Here is a 25,860-nt window from a genome sequence, read left to right on the forward strand (position 1 = left end):
TTACTTTGTCCAGGTGGCTTTTTAGTTACACAGAGAATGCTGGATATGTTCAAACGTCCCACAGACCCTCCTGAGTACAACTACTTGTACCTACTCCCTGGTGGTGTGTTTGTAGGAGGCTATGCAGCTGCTCTCAGCGGTGGCTATAACATTGAACAAGTAAGAAGATAACTTTATGGCTCTTAGCCCAGTGCTCAGTGTTGTGTTTCTTCATGCCTGTTCTGTTGAGGAGTAAATAACAAATAATCAAGGTCTTTCCATCAGCTGCATGTTCCCACAAGGCCAATCTGATGCTGATTAACTGTAAGCTTGCAGTCCCACAGCTAACATACTTTAAAAGCTCTTGTTTGGTTTTGTGTTAATGTAGCAGGTGCTTTATATTTATTAGACTGTTTTCCTAAATTGCAGTCTAAATAATTCAGTAGCTACAGAAATAAGCCTTTGTTTTAAATGTTTCTGAAAGTTCAGCTTGGCATGGCAGTTAAAAAAGGATGGGATCAGTTTTCATCATAGAGGGATATACAGGGATTTTACCTATAGCACCTTTTATGGTAAACTTTCATTTGCATTTGTTTTAATACTAAGAAATTCAATCTGTATTGCCTTGTGCATTTGGAAAAAGTGAATCCAAACATGACCCTGTTATGGCAGAGGCTTGTAATGTATTTGTGGTTTTCCAATTATCTGAACATACATAGCTCATATATATTTGTTTATACTTTTTGCAAACAACAGTTACAGAATGCCACAAACACATTAATGTAGGAAACGACCTTTAAGATCATCAAGTCCGGCTGTCAGCCTTGCACCACCACCATGGTCACCACTAGACCATGTCCTCAAGTACCACATCCACAAGGTGTTTTTGAACAATTCCAGGGATGGTGACTCCACCAATTTCCAGGGCAGCCTGTTCTAAAGTTCTGCCATGCTTCCTATGAAAAAAAGAAGTCTTAATATCTAATGTAACCTTCCCCAGGAGCAACCTGGGGCTATTTCCTCTTGTCCTCTCCTGTTACCTGGAAGATGAAACCAATTGTTACATGGCTGCAACCTCCTTTTGAGGAGTTGTAGGGAATTTCCTTTTCTCCAGACTGAACACTCCCAACTCCTTTCTCCCCAGCTCCAGATGCTTCACCAGCTCTGTTGCCCTTCTCTGGACTTGCTCCAGTGTCTTTATTGGAGTGAGGGATCCAAAACTGGACATAAGATTCAAGATGTGGCCTCTCCGGTGCTGACTACAGGGGCATGATTACAGTTTTACTCCTTCTGGCCACACTATTTCTGGTAGTTCAGAACTATCTAAACTATTTATTAGTTCAAATTTGCCATAAACAAATTCTGAAAATATTCCTGTAATGAACAGGACCCTATAGCTTTGGGTTTAAGAAACCCAAACCTTTAGCTTTGGGTGCTAAAGAAAAGGTTGCTTCTAAACTGATGAGGAAAATTGGTTTGGCTCTAGTTAATATTCATTCTGCAGATAAAAAAACGGTCATCAAGTGAGGGAGAAGATAGATATCACATTTTAATTGGCCAAAAACACATCCTGGATCACAGTTTCTCAACTCCAATTAAGCACTATGACTTAAACAGATTCTGGAGAAATCAGCCCATTTGTGTAATAATCAGATGTTTTTATAGCAATGCAATTTTTCACTACTTCATACTGATGGTTTTCTTATTTTTAAAGGTGATGTATCTGGGCTCAGGACTGTGCTGTGTTGGTGCTCTGGCTGGTTTGTCTACCCAAGGAACAGCTCGTCTTGGAAATGCGTTGGGTATGATTGGTGTTGCAGGAGGTTTAGCTGCAACCCTTGGAAGCCTTAATCCCTCACCTGAATTGTTGGCACAGATGTCAGGTGCAATGGCACTTGGTGGGACCATAGGTATGTATATGATGAACTAACAATCTGTGTTCCATGCTGCATATGTGCGACCTGTATATTCATAAAATACTGTTTGCAGGTGAATTGACTGACTGATATTTGTGGCTTGTGCAAAATAATTTTTCAAATGTGTGAACAAAATATCATAACTTTCAGGGCTTTTATTAATACTTCAGAATGTGATAAAGAATGGGCTGACTGGTGGAAAAACGGGAGCACATCAACTCTGATAGGGAAACTGTGTGTCCAGAGGTAAATGATCTTGCCCAACTTCATACTTCTGTTCAGTTCCTGACTGAATACTGCCAAATTCCCTCTTTCACACTGTGCCTTTGTCACAGAAAACAGTGAATTTCTCAATATTTAGTGATGCTTCTTAGCACGTGATATGCTTTAATCTTTCTATTTTTCATTATGTCCCCCTTGCACAAAATCAACATGTGCAGCCTTCTGTTCAATGCCATAGCAATTTCTAGCTGGAACAGGCTTGTGTGTGTGTAATCATGGCACACTGAACCATCCTGTACTAATTTCTAGCTGAAGAGGTGGGTTGTGTTTTCTAAGACTTCCCTTTGTCTTCAACTCTCAATAGGTTTGACAATCGCTAAACGCATCCAGATTACAGATCTGCCTCAGCTAGTGGCTGCTTTCCACAGTTTGGTTGGTTTGGCTGCTGTGCTCACCTGTGTAGCAGAGTACATGATTGAATATCCTCACTTTGCCACCGATCCTGCTGCAAACCTCACCAAGATTGTGGCATATCTTGGCACATACATTGGTGGAGTGACTTTCAGTGGCTCTCTTGTTGCATATGGAAAACTGCAAGGTGAGACCTTCTATTCAGAATTAAATCTTTGGTAAAAGGTTTTTCTTCCCCCAGGATTTAGCTCTGTTTTTAGACTGCTGTGTAATTGGAAGGGATCATTGTATTTTTGCACCAGGTAAAAGTTTAATTTTTATGAGTGTACTTTTTTGTTTCTAATTCTGTTTCATTTGTGTACAGCTTTAGTTATGAAAGGTTGTCTTCAGCGCGTGGGCATATTACTACTGTTCATCTTGTTCTAGAAATCAGTGTTGTTTTCGTATTAAGACACTACCTGATGCTTTTTCTCAAATTGATTGTATTGAACTTTTATAATGACAACTTTGTATTTCTGAGCAGACATTTTAATTGAAACTCTCATGTTGCTAGATTCACTGAGTAATCTTCTAGGATTTTGTTCTTAACACTGCAAACTTCATTAAGGTAGGCAGCTTGCAGTATTGAGGCTGCCTCACTTTAAACCATTCAGTTCACTGTTTAACTACTGTGCAAACTCTGTGCTCCATGCCTCTTGCTGTTTTAGCAAATATGCTTTCTAAGTTAAATACTCACTAATTCCTGATTCTTATGCATGTGAAGGTTTCTTTATTGCATTTATTTTTGGTTTTGTAAGTGCACGGCTTTTGAGAAGCTGAGGTAATACTTATACTAAGAATTTCAGGCTAAGAGCTTCCTATTACTAATCCTGTTGTTAACTTTGCAATAGTTCCTTTGGGAAACATCTGTTTGCTTTCTTCAGTGTTTGAGACACCAGCCAATGAAGGAGGAAATATGACAAGGATGGGAAGCTGTCTTCTCTAATAATCTTTTGAAGGATTTGTCAGTAGTATGTATTTCTCATGTATCTCTGCTAAGTTGTTATTCATTTATTTCTTCTTGGTTATATTTTCTCTCTCCATTGTACCCCCCTCAGTGATTTGTGCGCATGTCTCTGGTGAACTTCACTGCCTATTTGAGCCTGCTGTCCTATTTCTGTTTACGTTTTTCTCCCTTGCATTTTATATCATGATTTGAACGATGACGCTTGTCTATACCAGTGAACTACTGATCCTATGGTATGGAAAAGGGTAATAAGTCACACAGATTGACTTTCCTGCCTGAGACCATCAGTTCATTCTTTCCCTTGAATTCAGCTAAATTGAAATGAGACACTTCTATTTCTGATATAATTAATTACTGGGAAACTTGTATTGTTTGTCAGGTGGTTTGGAAAAAAAGAAACCCTAGTATAGAATAAATGTGACTGTCTTTTTAAACAGAATCACTCAAATACTGGACCCCCTTTTCCCCTCAGGTTCTGCAGGTGTGGGAAGCTGTGGGAGTTCTGGGTGATTGAGGGTAGTTGTGAAATTAATGCATTTGAAAACAGGAGTGTTTTGTACTTGGTGTTATTTGTATAGTCATATTTTTCTAAGCTCATAGTTTTTTGAGAGACTGAGATAATTCTTGTGTAGAAGTTCCAGCTAAAAGCTTCCTTCTACTGTGTGTCATATTCAACATACAAAGACCTGGAGACAAAGTGGAAGGACTGTCTTGAAGGAAAAATAAAAAGACTTTTCAAAAGGAAAAGAGATTTTTCTGACTATTCTGCAACACTTTAATGAAATTAGGAAGTAAACAGAGTTTAAACAAGAGTATTCGAGAATCTAGAAGAAGTTTGAATGTCTTGCAATTCTGAGTCAGCTGAAGATCTCAGCTTCAACTAACTTGTTTTATCTTCTGCCCCTCCCTTTTTCTTTTTTTAAATATTTCTTTTGCTGAGTTATTCAGTCTTCTCTGAAGGTAAGAAACAGGCTTCCCTAAACGTACATGTTCATGTCTGAAAATGCATTTGATTGCAGGCATCCTGAATTCTGCACCTCTGCTCTTGCCTGGTCGACATGCATTGAATGCAGGATTGCTGGCTGCCAGCATTGGTGGGATGATTCCCTACATGATGGATCCTTCTTATGCCACAGGAATTACTTGCCTGGGTTCTGTGTCAGCGCTCTCAGCCATAATGGTAAGCTGAGGAATTGTAGAAAGTGAAACACGTTACACAAGGAATTTATTCTCCAGTTTTGCAAGTTTCCACTTTATGGATTATATTTTACCTTGCAGTAGCAAACAACAACTGACTTTTCTAGATCTAGCAATAAACGAGAACTGTTCCAGAGAACTGGAATGCATTTTTATAGTTATGTTTTGCAGCTATTGATCAATGAAACTTTTTATATGACAAAGTGATTCTTGAGAAGACTTTTTGGAAAGGTAATCCCTAAAATATTTAAAAGAGCTCTGGATCTACAGATTATTATGATGACTTCTTAATATGACTTTCATGTGTAACTTCCCCCATTCACTTACAGCATTGTGTGCCAGTGTTGCAAAATTTACCTTGAATATTGCCATTCTGTAAACTAAGTCTTGCAAAGACTGCTCAATATGAATGCCTTAATGGTATGAATAGTTCCATTGGGGTGGTAGGATAATTTTGCAAGTTAAAAAATAAGAGCTTGATTATGGTGTGATACCTTTCTGTCCTCTCTGAAAAGGCTGGTTTGGTAGGACCAATCCTCAGGCCATAGCCTAAATACCTGAAAATACTTGAATAGGTTCTAAGTAACTTGATAGTTGCCTGGAAAGATTGTGGATACCCCATTCCTGGAAGTGTCCCTGATCAGGTTGGATGGGGCCTTGAGCAACATGTTTTAGTGGGTAGCATCCCTGCCCAAGGCAGGGCAATTGGAGCTGGCTGATCTTTAAGGTCCCTTCCAACACAAACCATTCCATGATTCTATATTTATTTTTCAGTGCTGAGTGTCTTCTGTGGGTGTTCTCCTTAGTCATGGCTGTCACTGAAGTATTTTCTTTCCCTCTCCAGGGTGTCACTTTAACAGCAGCTATTGGAGGTGCTGACATGCCTGTAGTTATTACTGTCCTGAACAGTTACTCTGGATGGGCTCTGTGTGCCGAGGGCTTTCTTCTGAACAACAACTTGCTGACCATTGTTGGTGCACTCATTGGCTCCTCTGGGGCCATCCTCTCTTACATCATGTGTGTGGTAAGAAGTCAACAGAAACTGTGCTTGTTTGCTGAGTAATTAAAAAACTTTTTTAACCATGTTTTCTTGGAAAGTAAGCCGTTGGATCTCAAACTGTTAGATGTTTACAGACTAGAAAATTCTCGATTGAAACTGTTGGACTAGATGTCCAGTCATTTTTCTTTAGTTTGGTGACAGACTTATCTCAAAACTGAGGAAAGCCCTTGCATTGACTTAAGCATTAAGTTTGAATCTGGCCTTAAAGAAGAATGATTACTTGTGGTCAGCTACTTATGTTTTAGTCATACAGCTTTTGAAATGTGGTTAAATTTAAGCTAGATTTAATATGTAGCAGGAGATACTTAAACTAGTGCGTTCATTTAAAAGCTATTGGTTAGGCAGTGATTTACATTTTGGTTTTTGGAGTGCAGAAAGGTGTGCTCTTTTCTTCAGAGCAGTTCCTTTGGAGTACCACGGGGTGGCAGCAGGCCTGCACGAGTTCAGTGCTGATGTCCCTGTGTGTCAGCAAACTTGAGCATCAGCTCGGTGTGAGAGTTGTATGCCATCATTAGTAATGACCTCCTTTTCTCTGGAACATTTGTATAAAAGTATTGTATTCAAAGATGGAGAGGCAATGGTTTAAAGAAAACTGTTTGCAGTGAAAAAGCTGCCAACCTCCTCATTCTCTGTTGTGGTAATTCTACTTAATTTCTGTCCTTGTGCTCTTGTGTGATCAGTGCCACTGTTCTCCTGTCTGATGTTTTCCTCTAGTCAGCTCTGGCAATTATCTTTTACTTCATCTCCACTGATAAATAATGTTGTTACTGTGTTAGGAATGTTCAGTATAATTCTTTTTCATCATTCTTGAGGAAGAATTTCAGAAAAGCTTAAAAAGGTATTCTTGTGTAGCTACATGAAAGTGAGTTCAAGTAAACAACTTCAGGTATGAATTTCAAAGAATCTTGTTCTTTCTTGAACGATTTCTGTCTCCTTATCAAATTATGTAGCTCATATATTTAGTTTATAAATTCAGGAATTTAGTCCATATCAGTGGAAAAATGGTGCTTATGGGTAACATAGGTATGAAAACTCTGTTCTTTAAGGATCAAATTCTTGTAAACCTTAGTGAAGATGTGAACTGCTTGGTATGTATTTAACAATAATCTATCTATACCTTCATTTTTCTTCTGTGGTCTCCTTCCTTACTTACTATTGCTCACTCACAAGAGAGTTTTGAAATACTTAGAGAGTTGGTTGAAAGAACCCAGGTAAATAGGAAGCCTGGGGGAGTAGTTAGCAAAATAGTTAGGCAGTGACAGAGTGACTTTCCTCTGTGCTTCTCTGATTACAGGAAATTTAGTTTTTGAGGTAGTGTCTATAAATCTCGTGCTGCTTTGTATAAGCTTAGACAACTGAAGTTCATCAACCAGTAAAATGAAAATTGTTTTGTATGATTTCTGCACAATAAGCATAGTAACACGCTCTTAGCCCAGAATTTTTCTTTTCTGTTTTACTTTCTTTTATAGAAATCATTACTTTATAACACATTGTTATAATCAGGGGATTCAGTATCATTGTCTTGAAGCTGCATTTCAGGAGAAGGAAATGCTGAAGAGTTTCAATAAATTCTGCTTTTGGTGTTTTAACCTGTGCTAATGAAGCAAGAGTTTTCCCTTCCCCTTTTTTTGTCCTTTTTTGGGTATTGTTTTAGTTTTTTTGTTTACTTGTTTGTTTTGTTTTGTTTTTCCCCCTACTCTTTAGTATGATTTCTGTCAAAACCAGTGTATTTATTGATACTCACCTGGTACAGATGAGAAGGTATTTGTGGAAACATCTTAATAGTTGAAACCTTATTTTTACCACATTTTTCAATTAATTTTTGTGATAAAACTGTGGCTTAATCATCCAAAGGCATTTCAGCTATCTCTCAAAGCTTCAGTTGATAACTGAGATAAGGACAGAGAATTTAACTTCAAAAAGCAAAGGCCTGTACTGTTTGCTTATCCTGTGAATTGTGACTCTTCTAAGCACCAACAGAGTACATCTTCTTCAAAACATTTGATTGTTAGCATGTCCTTGTCCCTCCTTTTTTCCCCCAGAGGGAATACTTGATGATTGCAATTCTGGTATTAGAATCATTATGGGATGCAGAGGATACTTAAGGTTGAAGAGGGACCACTAATTGGGTTGATGAGAGGGGACAAACTGTGTTAGGCTTACAAATTGTATACTGGCCACTCATGTGTACTAGCTGTGTAATTACTATGGGCACAGTGGGAGCACTTGCAGTTCTCAGGATTCAGGTATTTGATTTTCCCTGGACTGTGAGCTCTTGACCATTGTTACTCGTCTATGCACAGCACAGAGGGCTTTTTACCCGTTGTTATGTTATCAGTGAGTGATGAAGTCTGCACTTTATAGCTCTGTATTTGTGGTCTGTGGTGGTAAAGAAGGTGGAAGAAGCTATAGAAGAGTTTTCACACTGTCCCAGCTATGTTGGTGAACCATTACTTGATAAGGTCTTGGCTCTTCTGTGCCTTCCACATTTTCTCAAGAAAGGGAAGTTCTTCTTGGCTCTTTGCAGTGGAGCTAGGCAAAGTTGCTTCAATCTCATGGCTGCTTTTAGCTGACTCTTGGATTTCTAATAATATTTTATTTCTTTTTTTCTTTCCCTTTGATGTGGTCTAACTGTTGTTTTTTTGGTTTAGCTATGTGTAGAAACTGCTCTGCTTCCTGTAAGCTTGTCATGTGCAACATCTTAGGAGGATATTCTTCTGTCTAGGCTCTCTTACCTGACACAACTGCTGTAGTGTTGAGATAGATGCCAAAGGCATTGTGTTCTTAGGACATGCGAACTACTGGGTGCTGCAGATAGTAAAAGACATTGATTTCACTGTGGATTTGTGTATCCCTTACAGTATCTGAAAAAGTGATGACTTACCAGGAAAAACAAAAGTTCTAACATCATTGTTCTACTTATCTGCTAGGTGATAAATTTCAAAGATGGCACATCTTCTGAGGCTATAGCAAAAAACCTGTGGAACTGCGTGATTTGAAATGTCAGTGGAGAATGAACATCTGGAAGCATAATTTTGTGGGGGTGATACCTCCAACTTATATGTGTATCTCTCCAGATCCATTCCTAAATTTTGTCGTAGTTTCTCAGCTAGTACAAAAGATGTATGTAATCAAAGAAGCATTTTATCCTCTTCCCTTCCTGCTTCTAAAGTTTTTTTATCCCCTGCAGTTACAAGTTTTGCCTATTTCTACTTATAGACAGATATTGCTTTGGGACCACAGTCACAAGTAGATGTGCCAAAAAAAGCATTTAGCCAATGGCTTTTCCTGGCTATGTGTCTAATGGAGCCAGATTTTCAGGGTGTGTTTTTCTCTTAAACCTTCTATTTAAAATCTCTTGTTTTGCTTTGGTGGTCAGCCAGTAAGTTAATGGCCCCCTTCAGTTCTTTACAATGTGACTGGTTTTGTGTGGCTGATTAGCTGCTTTTGTGTTTTCCTGTCTTGTTTCTGTAGGAGTTTTGCTGCAGTACTACCTGTAAGAGCTTTGTGGATTCCATGCTGTCATGGAGCAGTGCTATGTTTACATGTTGAATTGCTTAAAAACTATGGAAAGTATCTTTCAAATATGTGTGTGTGTTTACACCAATGTAAAAACATTTTTAGAAACTTTGTCATCAAACATGCATTCTTTCATATTCCTCCCTTTTAAGAACAAAAAGAGACCAATATTTGCTATTTGTGTAGTTTTGTTTGTTTTGGAGAAATATTGGTGCTCTCTCACTACATGTGTAATGCAATGTGTTTGAAGATAATATTTGGTGATTGCTGTAGTAAACTGTTTTAAAGAGCCTGTTTTAAAAGTCTTTGAGTTATAAGAAGGCAAAACCAGCTTATAAAGTCTATTATCAGGAAACCTTTAATATTTTCAGAAAAAATTTTCAGACATTTCCTTTGTGATCTGTCACGTTTATTTTTAGATTTCATCTTCATATGATCCAAACCATCCTGTCTTTCAGGCTATGAACCGTTCCCTTGCAAATGTGATCCTTGGGGGCTATGGCACTGCATCAACAGCTGGTGGGAAACCCATGGAAATTACTGGAACTCACACAGAAATCAATGTGGACAATGCAGTTGAAATGATAAAAGAAGCCAATAGTATTATTATTACTCCAGGTAAGACTCTCTTGACTTATACAGCAAGATGTTCAGAGGATGTAATTTAAAAATAAAGACCCCAACCAAACAAAAACACAAAACAATCCAAAAAAATGTAGCCTGAGGTTGCAGCATGGCAGCAGCATATCAAATGTTGACTGGGTCCATGTGATTTGTTTTTGTTCTCTGGTCAGGTATCATTCCCCAGTGCAGAGATGTGTGCCACTTCATTTTTCTTTGTGTAATGTGTCTTTAAAGTTTGTCCTTTTTGTTTGCATTTTAAATTCTTCAGAACAAAGACTTATCTTTGTAAATTAAGCTTACACCAGAACAGCTCTACACAAAATTAACTGAATTTCCAAGCACAACTGCAGTACCAGTGGTACCAATATATCTGTCTGTTAAATCCTGAAAGACAGGATTTTATTTGCACTTCTCATATACTTGCTCAATTCTGCATTGGTTTACCCAAAAAAAGGCCAAAAACACGCATCCAAAATGTAAGTTATTATAAATACTGTAAATAAAGTAAAAAAACCTAACCTGAAAATCAAAACCTGAATTGTCTGAAATGATTATGTTGACTGTTCATGTTGTTCAGTAGCATGTTCTCTGAAAGGAAAACTCAGGCAGGGGACAGTCCAAGACTACTTCTTCAACTGAAACTCATTTCAGCACTGGAATGTGAAAAATGCTAACATACAAAGTCATCTTTCATTTTGCTTCAACTTTAATGAGATCATCAATGAGGCAGGGTTCCAATTTGGGAAGCTACCTTTGTTTCTAATGAAAGGTTGCAATCATCTTCAAGGAGTTTGTCTCTTTCTCCTGTGGTCCAACCTTGAGGACACCATTAATAACCATATGCTTTTTGTTTTGCTCCGAGGTATAGTTGCTCTGATAAATGAGCTCAGAGAGACCGAAAACATTATTTGCAGTTAAAAGTCATCTCCAGCTGTTAGATTTGCATTATGCAGATTGAAATTCTATTGAGGATAATAGTTGTGAAGTAACCTGGCAATTGTCCTTTTATCAATTTTTCGAAGTACCTGTCTGAAACATGCTTTCTTGATAAGAGAAAGGAACATGTCTTTTTGTGAAGGCGAAATAAGTGCTTTTGTAGTTTGACTGTCAAGTCAGTGCACTATAAGTGGTCAGGAGAACAAAAAAGAGATTAATTGCAATAGTCAGGCTGGGAATAGATGAGGATCTGTAGTGTGTGTTTTTATTTCTTTCATATATTTTTAATTATGAGACCATCTCTTTGTGTGGAATGTACACTTACTGTTTGCAACTAGTCTTTCTGCACTAAAACATGAAAATAGGTTAAAATTTTGAAATTCTTTCAGGTTATGGTTTGTGTGCAGCGAAAGCTCAGTACCCAATAGCTGATCTGGTGAAGATGTTGAGAGAACAAGGGAAAAATGTCAGGTAAGTCCTTTCTTGATGAAAAGTATTACAGCTGGTTTGGTTTGGTTTTTTCATTCCATCAAAAAACCTAAAAAGTCTTAGTTAACATCTTTTTCAGCATTGACAGAGGCACAGAATAGCAAAGTTAAAGAGATCTCTGGAGATTGTCTAGCTCATCCAGCCCTCTTTCTCAGACCAGAATTAACTGGAGAACTTGCCTAGAATCTTGTCCAATTGGATTTTGAATATCATGTCTCCAGAGATGGAGACTGACAGCCTCTTTGGGTAGTTTCTTATGATGTTCAGTCATCCTTAGAGTAAAAACAGTTTTTTCTGTGTTGCAATTTGCAGCTGTTGCCTCTTGCCCATTCCCTGGATACCCCTGAGAAGAATCTGGCTCTCTTTTTACAGCCCACCATCTCTATTTATACACAATGATAAGATTCTCTTGATCCTACTCTTCTGCAGGCAGAAGAATCCCAGTTTTCAGCCTCTCCTCTTAGGGGAGATACTCCAAACCATTAAGCAACTTAGATCTACGCTTAGGAGGTTCCTGTAAGATTTTGCTGTTTCAGGCAAGACTTCTATTACAGTTCGAGTATCTTATGAAAGGATTACGGGACTGCGTGTCTCTAGTCTCACGAATTTATTCTGCTGGAGTACTGCTCCAAAAAGCAGAGATAATTCTTAGGTTGCCAGTATTGCCCTCAAGTCCTTTCCTCCTTCAGTTTTTCTGTAAACCTTACAGATTCTGAAAGTACTGGAAGGCAGACATTATGTCTTTCTTGCTGATTGTTTGAAACTTTGCTTGTTTTCTAATTATGACAACTTAATATTTTAAAATCAATTGAGGCTCAGGTTTCATTTCAAACAAAGTATTTTGGCAGATGCTGATTAGCCAAACTCATTCTCTGATTTCCATATGTTTATTTCAGTTAGATGGTGACTGCCCTTTGGAATCAGTCCTCTAGTAATTCATGTTTTTTGGTTTTCTTTTTCTTCTTCCACTACTTTTCCAACCTTATTAAAAAGTTGCATGTAAGCTTTTGCAGCATATTACAGCATTGTTTTGGATAACAGCAGAGTTCTAGGGTTTAGCAGCAGTAACTTGCTAGTGTTTAAGCAGGATTTTGCAATTTTGCATATAAAATTGCTTTATGGATGTATTTGTTTGTGCATACATGAGAAATAAGTGTGTGTGGTGATGTATTTGCTTCCTGAAGCAGTCTTCACACCTTGTTTCTCCATGTTTAGCAACATCTCTGTGTGTGTCCAGATTGCATTAAAACATTTGAAGATGCCTTAGTTGTGCAACAAAAAAACCCTTTCATGGCTAATGTGATGACAGTCTTGTATACTTCTGGCTTTCCCTTCAGTGCTTCTGTGGGGGGTTAGCAATTTTTTTGACCAACCTTGGTGAAATTAAAAAAAATATTGTTTTTGCCTTTTATGTTGGCTTTGCAGGGGAGAAAAGTGAATGAGTCTTGGAAATAAATGGCTTATACTTGAAATGAGTCAATTTCAGGAAGGGATCACTGCAGTGGTTACCTAGTATTTTAATGAAATAAATCTGTATTTACAGTTTGTGGTAATTCAGGCCTTTCATCACTTTGCTGAGCTCCCATGGTGTTCATTGAGTGCAGCTGTTGTCCTCTGGTTTCAGTAGGCCTGCAGTGCCTCGGGACCCTAATGCACTCACCATCCAGATGTAGTGACACTCTCACACACACGCTGTGGAGGGCTGCCAGCATGGACACAGGATTGCATCAGTCTGTAATGCCCATCGTGTGCCAAGAAAAATTGTGACTGTCATATGGTCTGGTTTTTTGCTTCATGGCTCACCACTGATCCAGAGAAGCTGTTGTTTTAATTTGTTTTGCCTATAGCCATAACATTCTCAGTGAAGACCGCAGATTATATAACATGATGCATAACCTTTGACTAGGATATAAATTTAGAAATACAGGAGAGGTTTTGGAAACTTTAGACCGTTTTAGTTACTCAGTTGCATAGCGAACATCATTGCTCACTTGAGATGGTCTTGCAGCAGATCACATCTTTAACGCATTAGTAAAGTCACGGAGAAAGTTGGATATTACTGAGCCTTGAGTATAGCTTTCCCTTGTCATGGATGGATAAACAACAAAACTTTTATAGGCTAAATCCCATAGCCCCCAGAATCTATTGGCCTTGGAGAGGAAATGGCTGTTCTACAACTGGTGTTGTATTTCTGCAAAGTTAGAAGTAAGTAAATTGTTGAAAGTTCTTGTCTTACTAAAGTTCATCAGCCACAAGTTATGTTGGTTGTAGAACCCTGGTTGTGAAATTCTGATTTTTTTCTAGATAATAAAATTATATTCTGTAGTAATTTTGTATATAGAGACATAATTACAGTCTAAAACTGTATGTTCTCATATATACAAGGATTGTTGATGCTCTCCATATTCACATCCAGTTAACTGTCCTAGTTTTTACCACAGTGTGAACTTTTCTGAGACATTTTCTATCAGTATATTTTGTTCTCCTGCCTAGTGAAATATTCTTGATAAGAAAAATGCATTTTGGTGTGGAAGGACTCTTAAAATTGTGCTTCGCGTAGAGTTTCTAAATAGTTACATAGTTAATAAGTTGACTTTCTGGGAATTCGTAGTGGAGAGACATGCACATCACCTCTTTAACAGCCTTTCAAAAATAGTTGCTGCTAAGTGTTCTGGTTTGGTTTTTTTAACCTTTTTATAGATAGATATCTTGGAGGACTTGGATTTCTGTCTTTTGATGCTGGAGAATTGTAATTGTAATTTTGAACACATGAAAACAAGAGTTGTCTACATTTTTGAAAATATGATAGTACTGATTTAGTTGTACCGGTGTTTTAAATCTTTTTTTTGATACCTCAATGGTTGAACTCTAATCAAATGTGCTTAGTGTGCTGATTTTTTCCTCCACACTTTAATTCTTTCAAGTAATAGAACACATGCATGAGCATCAGTTACGTATTTATCTGCAAAATAACAAATAGGACTGATTGCCTATAACTGTTCATGGTATCGCTTTAAAGCCATCATCTCTTGTGGCTTTACAAGAAAATCTAGAAGAATTTTAAAGGAGCTGTTAAGATGCTGTCCCAAGCAGCCTTAACACACTGTGTAGCTCACACGTACAAGATGGAAATCACTCTCACTGATGAGTGGCAGCATAAGAACAATGTGTATAAGGTGCAGGTTTCTGGGAAGCTGAGTTCTACACAGCAGGAAAACACGAAGTGTGTATTTGTGTGTCAGTTCTTGGTTTGTCGTAATCAACTGTAGTGTGTGGATTCTGAGTTATTAATGCTGCAGATGAAGGGACAGCTGGAGTCCAACAGGTCTGTTTAGCTCCAGTGCTTTATTGCTATAGTTAGAACTTGCAAACCCTGCAATGCCTTATGGCTTCTGCAAGGATTCAGCTGTAGCTGTGTGTTCCTGGGGGAGTGTTGTAGGTGTGCTGTTGTTCCGTATGGGTCAGCTCACCTCTGGATGACCTTACTAGGTCTGTATATGATGCTTTGTGGAAACTGGCTGTTGTTTTTTGCCTGTAGTTGGTTTCTCAGGAAGGCTGTTGCACAGGGCTAAGATTCATCTGGATCTTTCCCCTGCTATCATAAACTGTAGCCATTGGAAATAGGGAGCCAGTATCCGCTCTCATTTAAGTATGTGTAATTTAGCTGTCTAACTAAACTTTAATTTAATTGACTTGACTGCAGCAGAACCACCGAGCTTGGTCCATGCTGATGCTGTAGGACTGGTTTTGGGGGCGTTTGTTGCCTTCAGCATGACAACAGGTCTAAGCTAGCTGGGCTAGCTCTGTGTCTTGATGCTTGCCACCATCATTGATACATGTGATAAACACTATACTCTGAGTCATGCTGCACTGCAGCTATTGCATGGCAGGATTCAAACTGTGGAATACCGGAATGATGCCCTTCTCTAGTTCATCTAGTTTGGTGGTTTTCTCCCCTTCCTGTTACCTAGAATAATGGATTGTTTTCCTGAAAACAGAGCCGCAGAGAGGTGTCTAAATAAAGTGAATGAGATGCGAGGAGCTGTAAGCAAGGCAAAACCCTTGAGCAAATACAACATTTAAGTGTTGAGTAAGCTAAATTAGATGCCAGTCATGTTGTTTTGCTCTGCCCAGCTTTGGTATAATGACAGGAGCCCTATCTTCCCAAGTTATCCTGAAACACTTCTGCACTAGGTTAGGTGCTGCTCTTGTGAGCCACCTCTTTCAGTATCGATTACAAGAATGTTATTTAGCTAACTGTAATAAAGATAGATACTGACTTTATGAGCTATATGAAATGTAATTTCTATTCTGAGATTTTTTAGTCATTTCTCATGCTATAGTTGTCTTTTTGATACTACTAACTTCATACTAATTTGTCCACCTTCACTCCTGTCCATCTTCGCCAACTCCAGATGAAGTGTTTTCTGTGCTGAAGGTGCTAGATATGTGTATATCAGGAGTTTTAGATATTTAGTCTAAATTTAAAATAAAATGCTGCACTTCTTGAATTACTTGAAAATGTAAACTTGTATGCTGTGTTATCTTTATAAAACTAAAAGGTACCTAGTAGAGGCTGGTTAAAAAAGTTGAATATCCTTGCCTTGAGCAATTTGCCTATGAAGTGTGGGTAGCACTTATTCAGTATTTGACAACTATTGGTGGTAAGCAAGCCCCACATTATTCTGTCAGGGTCAAAATAAAAAATTCTTCAGTGAAATACCAGAAATAATGTTTCAAGTCATACACAATATAATTGTGGCTGTATGTTGTGGTTTAAGATATTTTCTTGATTCATAAACAAACCAGTCGACCTAAGGGAGTTCCTGCAAACTAATATCAAAGACACTTAGCAATTTTTCACTTGAAAGTATTTTTGCCAAAAATATGTTTTCCTTTCAAAATAATTTCTGCGTTAAATTTTTGAATATGAATGAGGTTCATGTTATGAACATCTGAAACAGCATATGTGACAAAATTTTCCTGCTGAAATGCACACAGCTTTGAAGAACTGTTGCTATTGTGAGCTGGAGGCAAGATTGCTGCTTTTGTTAGACATGTTGTGAGATGTCAGGGATTTTTGGTATCTATTTTGCACAGTTACCTGAATTCTGACTCCTGCTTTTTATTGAACAGGCTGATTTCACTCCAGAGGTGTGAATGTTACCTTGTGATATAATTAGAGCCTTAGAGAAGCTGTAATTCTTAATTATTCTTTTTGACAATCTTGCGCATCCAATTTTGATGGAATTTGATGAAATCTACTTTCCTATTTGGTTAGCAGACTCTTACAAGCAGACTTTTGGGAGTCAGTTCAATATTTGGCCAAAAAAGCTTTTGTATGAGCAACTTTCTCAAACTTTGTGAATACACAGTATGTGGTGTCAAGCAGAGTCTGTCAGAAGTCTCTAACTACTGATGGTTCATGCCATAACTCTTCCTGCATGAAAAAAATTTGTCCCTTTCTTTTCTTCTTTCCTTGCCTCTTGCCAGGAATGGTAAAGTCAAAGGTGAAATTCATTCTCTTGGCAGCTTAAATTTTGGCTTTCCAACCCTTGAAATAAGATTGTATGTGTATATAGTACTTAATAGAAGCCTCACAAGTATTTTGTTTTGTGTATTGCCAAAGCAGCTTTGGTCACAAAGGCAGTCCAATAATTTTATTAGACACAAAAGAGAATTTTGTTGGAAAATCTATTTTCACTGCCAGGGGAGTGATGAGTTTTCTCAAGGGTACTTCAGAATAAGAGTTCTCTTACTGTACTGTTAGTGATCGAATTTAGTACACTTAAAATATATCTGCAGTACTACACATGGCTTGTATTACTGAGTGAGTGGTGTGAAACATAAGTTGTTAGTAATTTGTGCTGTATATTTGCTGTCCTTCAGATTCTAGGTATTAGCCTTTGCAACAGGGTCCCAAATGTTAACTAGCTGAATACAATCTATTCCTGCTCTTCTTTAAAAGCATTTCTTTTAAAACTAGCTTTTATCCTACTGTTCAACCAGAGCTTGAAGTTGTAGTATATCTAGTATTATGTGGATTAATCATATGTCCTTAATTTTGTTGCTGGGGTTGCAATTATCTCATTTTTTGTTGTATTAATGTTGCCTTGATGATGGAGTGCTTGGTTGCCCATTTAAGGATGTATTTGTACAGTCTTCAATTCACCAGTGATCTGTATTCATTGGACTGTGGCTTGTGGTCCATCAGTGTTGTGTTATCCATTCCCATCGCAGTGGAGTTGAAAATAGAAGTATATGACAATCCATCTGTCATTGCAAGTTGATTTATTAGTAATTGTCTCCTTTCTGAAGAATTCTGAATTACTTTCGTTTAATTCCAGACTTACTTGGATTTTTGTTCAGAAATTTCTCTTCCAAAATCCAAGAATTCAAAAATCCATGTTTTTTCTTGACTATTTTCCTTCTCTTCCAAAGCATCTGTAGGCTTCTGAATTAAACATTTTTCTTCAACCCCATACAATATTAATCTAATGCACTTCCGGTGTTCATGAGTCAGCATTCCATCTGGTGAAAAGATTCAGAGATGGAAAGACAGAAAGTGTACAGGACACTAGACATGGATATACCTTGCTTGTAAGGGCCAGTAGATGATCAGAAGAGTACCAACAGAAATCAGATTTGCTTCTAACCAAATATGTCTTTGGTGGTTGCAGCTAAACCAGTTTAACATTTCCATTCTGACTTTTTCAGGTTTTTACTCTAAGGGAACTGCATGCATGCCTGAGCACCCCAGCTGCCACCCTGTTGGTCTGTCTGAAATTTTAGTAACTCATGAGCAGTGTATTTTCTCTAAGTTGTTTGTGAGCTGTTCTGAAAACATTTTAAAAAATGTTTATGCTTAAACTTAGTTTATTAGCTGTCTACCTTTTCACTCCCCATCCTTTTTTTGGTCCCCTTTTCATTTCCTCCTAAGGTCAATTCTGAAAAGAAAGTGGCATGTTAACCTAATTCAGCAAGGCATTCTCTTGTGGTTGAAGTAGATTCCCTGTTAATTTTTTTTTGATTGAAAGCATTCATACAAGTGTTTCTTGTTCATACTCTAGACATACCTGAGTCAAAAAAGTCATTTGCTAAGGGCATCTCTAGGTCTTGGAGTAGTTTTGCTTCAGAAAGGTGGCATGGTCTCTTGCCTTTTTCATGGCAATTTTATTTTGTCTGTGGTGTTTTCAGTGATGTAAGGGACCTTTTATTAAAAACGTATTAATATGAATGGTAGTTTTAGAATCAAAAGGTTAATTTGTAAAAGTCTGAAAGAATCTGTCACAAGGCTTGAAATATGGTACTGCTTGGAAGGTGAGCTGTTAAAGTTTAACAGTTTCATTTTATTAATTGCCATTTGTGCTTATACTTTGGAACTTCTCAGCCTTGTAGGTCACAGGTGTCAATTTTAATGTATGAAACACAGTGGTCCAAACTTACTAAATGGGTTTCTTCCCTTTTAGGTTTGGTATTCACCCTGTGGCTGGCCGTATGCCTGGTCAGCTGAATGTACTGCTAGCAGAGGCTGGCGTTCCCTATGATATTGTACTGGAGATGGATGAAATCAATGAAGACTTCCCAGGTTAGCACATGAGCCATAAGTTTCCAGTGGATTGGATGATTTATTTGATTCTGTTTTCACACTGCATGGGTATTTTTAACAGTATAAAGTCAGGAAGTCAAGCCATCCAGTTTCTCTTTGTAGAGGACTAGAGGTCTTCTTTGGGGCGGAAGTGGGGGGGAGCTTTTTTTTTAAAATTGCTTGTAGCTGTGAAGTAAATGGCAAATGCTGTATCTTAATTATGTCTGCTACTACCCAGTCCCCACACGGAAAAATTATTGTTACTTCTTTAGGTCAGGTATGTGGATGACTTGACCCTGTCATGTACTGCAAACCTGTATGGCATTATACTGGCAACTTCCTTCTTTCTTACATCTTTATTTAAAAGGCAGAAGGTTGCTGGTAAAAGTTTTTTTCAGAAGAATATTCAAAAGAAAAGCCACAAAGGCACAAAAAATTTTGAAGTGGTGATACTTTGTGTGTATTCAACCACATTTAAGTATCAAAAGGATTGAAATTTTGTGTGGCAGGGTGGTCTAATGAGTCCCTTGGAACTGGGTTGTAGATGTGTGCAGTTTGTTAGAAGTAGCTGACAGCACATTTGAACTCTGACATATCATTTGCCTGAGAAGTCTGTAAAATACTTGTGTGCATGCTTAACCATTAGGGGTTCTTCTGCCTAGAATGTGCATCAACCTCAGTGTTCCAATTTCAGATAATTTTTCATTAGTGTTATTTTCTTTTTCTTGCTGCAGAAACTGACTTAGTCCTTGTAATTGGTGCAAATGATACAGTTAATTCAGCAGCTCAGGAAGATCCAAACTCTATCATAGCTGGAATGCCAGTTCTTGAGGTCTGGAAGTCTAAACAGGTGAGATTAACAGATTTGAGTTATCACCTACTTTTAGCAAGCTTTTAAAAACATGGTTTGTAAGATAAGCTAACAAGATTCTTCCACTATTCTGGTTTCCAGAAGCTTTTCTCCAAGTTGTCCAAGAAAATGGTCAGTGGTTTGCAAGTGTGACAGACATACTGTTCATGATTTTATAATCATTATCAAGTGCTTTCGTGAGACTAATGACAACTGCAATAGAAAAGATCAATTGGAATGCTTCTACTAGAATGTGATTTGAATAAATGGTGGTCTGCTTACATCCACAGCCCTACAACATTTCTGTACAAATACCTGTTTTTTGAAGTTTATTTAAGTTAAGACAGCTTTCATACTGAGGTGGAAATAAAAGAATGAATAATATGCTTAAATAAAGCTAAAAATAATAATTGAAAAACAACAAATATTCCCTCCCCGCAAAAAACCAAACAAACTCCAAAACAATGCGTGACTGAGTCAAGTACTGCACTTAGACTGTCCAAGTTGAACCAACAGTTTAGTTACCTTAACAGTTTTGCTCTGATTAAAAGTACAGTAATTTCACGAGTATAAGGTGTGCCGGAGTATAAGACGCACTTCTGGGTGTCGGCAAATTCCCAAACTTTGTCCATATATAAGGTGCACCATACAATAAGGAGCACTTGTTTTTGCAGCGAGGATCCGTGCACAACAAAGTAACGAATTAGTAACGGAATCGCACGATCGCGGGGTTTACTGGCTCAGCTCAGTGCTGAGTGGGCTCGGCTCGGTGCTGCCCCCTGCTGGGGCTGGAGCTCGGCTCAGCTCGGCACTGCCCCGCCTCCGCCAGGCTTGCCCCGGCCCGATGCTGCCCCGCTGCCACCAGGGCTGGGTGGGCTTGGCTCAGCTCAGGGCTGCTGCGGACTCGCACTTGCGGGTTGGCAAATTTCCAAACTTTGTCCATACATAAGGCATTCCGGGGTATAAGGCGCACTTCCAGGTTCAGACCAAAATTTTAGTCAAAAGGGTGCACCTTATACACGTGAAATTACTGTACGTATACTTGTGTTTCCTTGGTGTGAACTCTTTGATACATTGTTCTGAATACAGTTGTGGCCTCAGTTGTTCTGTGGGTTACCTGTTCAAGTACTCAGTCACAGGCATATACATTTATCAGCAGTGTGTGTAGCTATATATTGCAATTTGAGAAATATATTGCAATTTGAGAAATAAACACTGACGCAGTTAAGGTTAAGCTTCTCAGTTTCTCTGCTGAAGGTGCCATGGTTAACTAATTTAACACTTAATAGCTAAAACTGGCTGTATTTTTTTTCATGTCCCATGTGTGAAGTAATACGGATCAGTAGTAAAGAGACTATTGCATCAAGTATTTATGTGAACACTTACCTGAATTTTGTTCCTATCAGGGAATTGAACACTTCAAAATTGAAGTCTCAAAACCCTTCAATGTTATGGTCGTCAGTGGATATCTTGCTTTGACTTTATTACTTGGAATAGATAAATGCATGTGTAATGTCCACAATCTCTTAATCTGAAATATAACATTAATTTCAACAACAAAACGTTTCTGAAATTGGGCTGGATATCAATTAATCTGCTATATGTTTTGAAATACAGTTTCATAGCTGTGAGCACTCTGTTTTGGTTAGAGGTTTCTCTTCCTTTATCTGTGGAGGCTGGTTTTGTGTTGCCTTTATTTGAGGAAGGGTGGTAGCTGTGCTTTGCTGTTTCAAACATGAACTCTTTATGTGCAGGTCATTGTAATGAAGAGATCTCTAGGAGTTGGTTATGCAGCGGTGGACAATCCCATCTTCTACAAGCCCAATACTGCCATGTTGCTGGGAGATGCTAAGAAGACCTGTGATGCCCTGCAGGCCAAAGTCAGGGAATCATACCAAAGCTAAATAGTGATCTGTATTCTGCTCATATTTCCGACTACAGTTTTGTCACAGAGGCCACAGAAAATGAGAGGTGAAAGAATCTCTCACTGTCATAAAGCAGTTGGCTTTTGGAGAAGACTGCATTGACTCCTAGGAGATGTTGTTTGGTCAGGGGATATAAACTTTTATAAAAAAATGGGCAGATTAGCCCTTCAAACTAAATCTCCGATGAGACAATGCATAAAAGAATGAAAATGTTCTTTTCAAGGTCAACATTGTGCTGTTAGATAAAGGAACTAGTAACTCATGGCCATCTTTAAGTAGTTACTGACTTCCTTCTCCTTACTGTCTGTACTTCTGTCATGGAAATTCACCAAAAAATACTGTGCCAAAACTGTACTCAGTCTTATCATCAAAGCTGTTTTTTGGCTGGTATGGACAATGCAACTGTTGATTTCATCAAAACTTAAATTTCAAACAGATGCAAGCGGAAGCAAACCCTTGTATGTCCCTTCAAACTCAGGACATTCTCTGAAATAGATGCTTGCATGATTTGAGTTCTAAGCATAATGTTCTTTTTCTTTTGGGGATTGTGTGGGTGCTGTGAATCAGGAACATTTTAGGAAAATAGAGTTCCACTTTTTTTATGATGCACGCTTATGTTAAATGAAACACAGGATATCAGGCACTTGCCAAGTAATCTTCAAGCCTGACAAGGAAATGTACATTTGCTTACTCTACTTCCCTATTTTAAGCAGCTGCTAAATTCTCCATCTTTTCTAGTCAATTCCTTTTAAAGTATCTGAGAAAAAATATGGTCCAGTTCTGCACAGGTAGAATATCTTACATACCTCATCTATTCACAGAATTTGGACCACATTGTGTTTCAGTTTTTCCACTTTGACTTTTAATTGTACTTAATGCTTTGGTAGTAGTGATGCTTTCTCAATTAAAAAAACACATTTGAACTCTCCTTCTCTATTCTGCTCCTGTGAGATCCCACTTGGATTGCGTCTTCAGCTCTGGGGCCGCCAGCACGAGAAAGATGTTGACCTGTCCAGAGGAGGCCACCAATGTGACCACAGGGCCTGAACATCTCTCCTATGGGCACAGGGTGAGAGAGTTGGGACTGCTCAGCTGGGAGAAGGCATCAGTGACACCTTGTAGGCTCTTCCAGTACCTAAAAGGGGCCCACAAGAGAGTGGGAGAAGGACTTCTCACATGGGCAGGTAGTGGCAGGACAAAGGGGAATGGCTTCAAACTAAGAGATGACAGGTTTAGATTAGACATTAAGAAATTTTTTGCTGTGAGGGTGGTGAGGCACTGGAACAGGTTGCCCAGAGAAGTTGTGGATTCTCCATCTCTTTAATTGCTTATGACCAGGCTGTATGGGGCTCTGAGCAGCCAGGTCTAGTGGAAGGTTCCCTGCCCATGGGGTTCCAGTTGGACCTGGATGATCTTTAGGGTCACTTACAACCCAAACCATTCTATGCTTCTATATTTAGAGTTCATTAGAATTTTTCTAATTAAATCCATTGTTTGGACAGCACAGAAACATACTAAACTTAAAATCAAATGTTTTTACTATTTCACTTTTCATTAATCTAATTAAAAGCACTGTTTAATTTCCATAATAGATCACAGAATCACTAGGTTGGAAGAGACCTTCAAGATCATCAAGTCTAACCCATGCCCTAACACCTCAACTAAACCATGGCAAAATAGAAATAGAAAATAGAAATCACTGTCCTTATGTTAGAAAGAATTAATTTCTAGACGAGTGTGCTGGTTTGAAAGCAGACCATTGGGAGGTCTTAAATCAGAATTACAATTTAATAGAAAAATTAAAATAAAATGCAGTAGTACAAAAAACACTGAGAATACAACCTGGCACCCTGTTGGTCCAGGTGTTGGTAGCAGTCAGATTACAGTAAATTCACGAATACAAGCTGCACTGAGTATAAGCCGCATCTCTGGGTGTTGGCAAATATTTCAGTTTTTGTCCGTAAATAAGCCGCATCTGAATATAAGCCGCTCTGTCGTTTGCAGCAAGGACCCGCATGCAGCAAAGTTGCCAAATACTAACAGAACCACGGCATGGCAGGGTTTACTGGCTCAACTAAGGCTGTGCAGGCTCAGCCCGCTAGGGGCTGCTGACGGGGCCAGGTGGCCCAGGCTGGCACTGCCACCCAGGGCTGGCCACCGCCTCTGGGTTCGCTCGCCCTGGCCCCGCTCCCACCGCGGCGCCGGCTGGGCACAGAGAGCATGCCCCGCTCATGCCGCGGTGCTGGCCGGGCACGGAGCACCCCCTGCTCCCACCACGGCGGCAGAGGGCGGGGGCAGAGCACCCGCCCTCCTCCCCGGGCCGCGGCAATGGCGGCGCAGGGCCCCCGTCGGCTCCCCGGGCCGCGGCAATGACGGCGCAGGGCCCCCGTCGGCTCCCCAAGCCGTGGCAATGGTGGCGCGCCCGCCCCCCCCGCTCCTCTCCGAACCGCGGCAATGGCGGCGCAGGGTCCCCCCATCTCTCCCCTGGGCTGTGGCAGAGGAGGGAAGAAGGAGCTCTCCCGCCTCTCTCCCCGCCTCCCGTGCTGCCTGCAGGGAGCCAGGGCAACACAGTAACACTGTAACGATTGCGGAATGCTGACTTTTACTGGCAGGTGCTTGACTCGGCGCCCTGGCTGGCACGTCTGGGGTTGTAAATGTCAGAAAATTATTCACATATTAGCCGCCCCCGACTATTAACCGCACTTCTGGGTTCCCACGAAAATTTTTGTCAAATTGCTGCGGCTTGTATTCGTGAAATTACTGTAAATGGTCGCTGCAGTTCTTCTGGAGTGACACAAGTGGAGCGTGGTTCTGTTGAAGCAGTGATTCTGTAGAGAGGTGTAGGTTTTTTTTCTGAAGGTCTAGTGGTGGTGTGGAAGGTTTTGGTTTTCTTCTGGCAATTTAGTGGGAAAAGCCTGCCCTGCAGTGCTCTTAAATTTTAGATTCTATTTAGGTAGGAAACGTGTGGCTCCTCCTCATGGGTGGATGATGTGATTTTATCAGTCATGTAGTGAGACTCAATGGCTTATTAACAGAAAATATTTTCCTGGAGGGGAGGATGGGTTATGGAAGAGATAAAGAGCACTGCCTTACCTGGTTTTAACAGATGGTTATAGAATACATATTTTTGTTTTTATCATGCATTACAACCCAAGACAACAAAACAAACTATTATGAAGAAAATCTTGAGAAATTAATCCATCTTGTTTGACAGAACAAACTTTTTTTTTTAATACACCATGCATAGAGATCTCATCTAAAATATAGCATTTCTTCTTGGCTACCTCTCTTTCTATGTGAAGATCACTTAACAATATAATACAATAACAATAATGCAATACAATACAATAACAGTACATAACAATATATAGCAGATCTATCATTTTTTGCAGATCTCTTCTGTGATTTGACATAAAAATTGTAATCATACAAGCACTAATATGCTGTATGCTGCAGGAAAAGGCTTGTAATTGAATTTCAGTTTAAAACACTGTGACAGCTATATTTGAATGTAGCATATATGGCCTCTCAGTTTCATTGTATTCAACCTTCCTTCAGGTCTGTAAATAATAGGAGGGAAATGGGAGAAGAGGGAAGACAAAGAATTAATTTTCCATCTCTCTCCCTCCCAACCAAGCAAAAGAGAAAAAGGAGATTTGAAGGGATCTAACGTACTAAAGCATTAATTTTTGTCTAGTCACACTTGAAGCATCTGGCTGCAGTATGCATCATATCTCTGCTCATAGATAGCTAATAAAATATCTAGCTTTTCTTTAAAAAATAGCAAATAGGAGGGGAACACTTTTTCATTTGTACTCAGAAAAAAACCCATTCTGTTACTTTGGATCAGTAGTACCAGGGTTCTCTTTAACATGTGCTTTACCATGACCTTTACTAGGTAATTGTTGAAGTGCTAATAAAAAGTCAGTTATTTTTCTCTGTTTATCACTGTCTTTGTTTTCTCCTGTTGTTTTTCCTGAGTAGTTAACTAGTCCAAGATTACTTTTGAAAGTTAAGAGAATCAAGCTGCCGCCAAAGGATGTTGAGACTGAAGGCTGTAGAGAATGGAAATCATTATAAAATAATATTTTTCTTTTTTCTTTTGCATTGGGTCTTTAATTTATTTTATTCTAGGTAT

At 38.9% G+C, this 25,860-nt stretch overlaps 1 protein-coding gene across 5 annotated transcripts in view; it reads left to right on the forward strand.

Moving 5' to 3' along the window:
* The window catches only part of NNT (nicotinamide nucleotide transhydrogenase), a 41,908-nt gene extending 19,258 nt beyond the window's left edge, over positions 1-22,650 (forward strand). For all 5 annotated transcript variants that reach the window (XM_033085805.2, XM_033085804.2, XM_033085808.2 and 2 more), the window contains 10 exons: positions 14-159; positions 1,694-1,889; positions 2,482-2,715; positions 4,554-4,714; positions 5,576-5,755; positions 9,769-9,928; positions 11,260-11,341; positions 18,829-18,947; positions 19,682-19,797; positions 21,552-22,650. In XM_033085805.2, coding sequence (XP_032941696.1) covers positions 14-159; positions 1,694-1,889; positions 2,482-2,715; positions 4,554-4,714; positions 5,576-5,755; positions 9,769-9,928; positions 11,260-11,341; positions 18,829-18,947; positions 19,682-19,797; positions 21,552-21,701 — 1,544 coding nt within the window. In that variant the 3' untranslated portion in view covers positions 21,702-22,650. The remainder of the gene's footprint in view (positions 1-13; positions 160-1,693; positions 1,890-2,481; positions 2,716-4,553; positions 4,715-5,575; positions 5,756-9,768; positions 9,929-11,259; positions 11,342-18,828; positions 18,948-19,681; positions 19,798-21,551) is intronic.
* Positions 22,651-25,860: the final 3,210 nt, after the last annotated feature.

This window comes from Catharus ustulatus, chromosome Z (genome assembly GCF_009819885.2).
Source record: "Catharus ustulatus isolate bCatUst1 chromosome Z, bCatUst1.pri.v2, whole genome shotgun sequence".
NCBI classification, from domain to species: domain Eukaryota; kingdom Metazoa; phylum Chordata; class Aves; order Passeriformes; family Turdidae; genus Catharus; species Catharus ustulatus.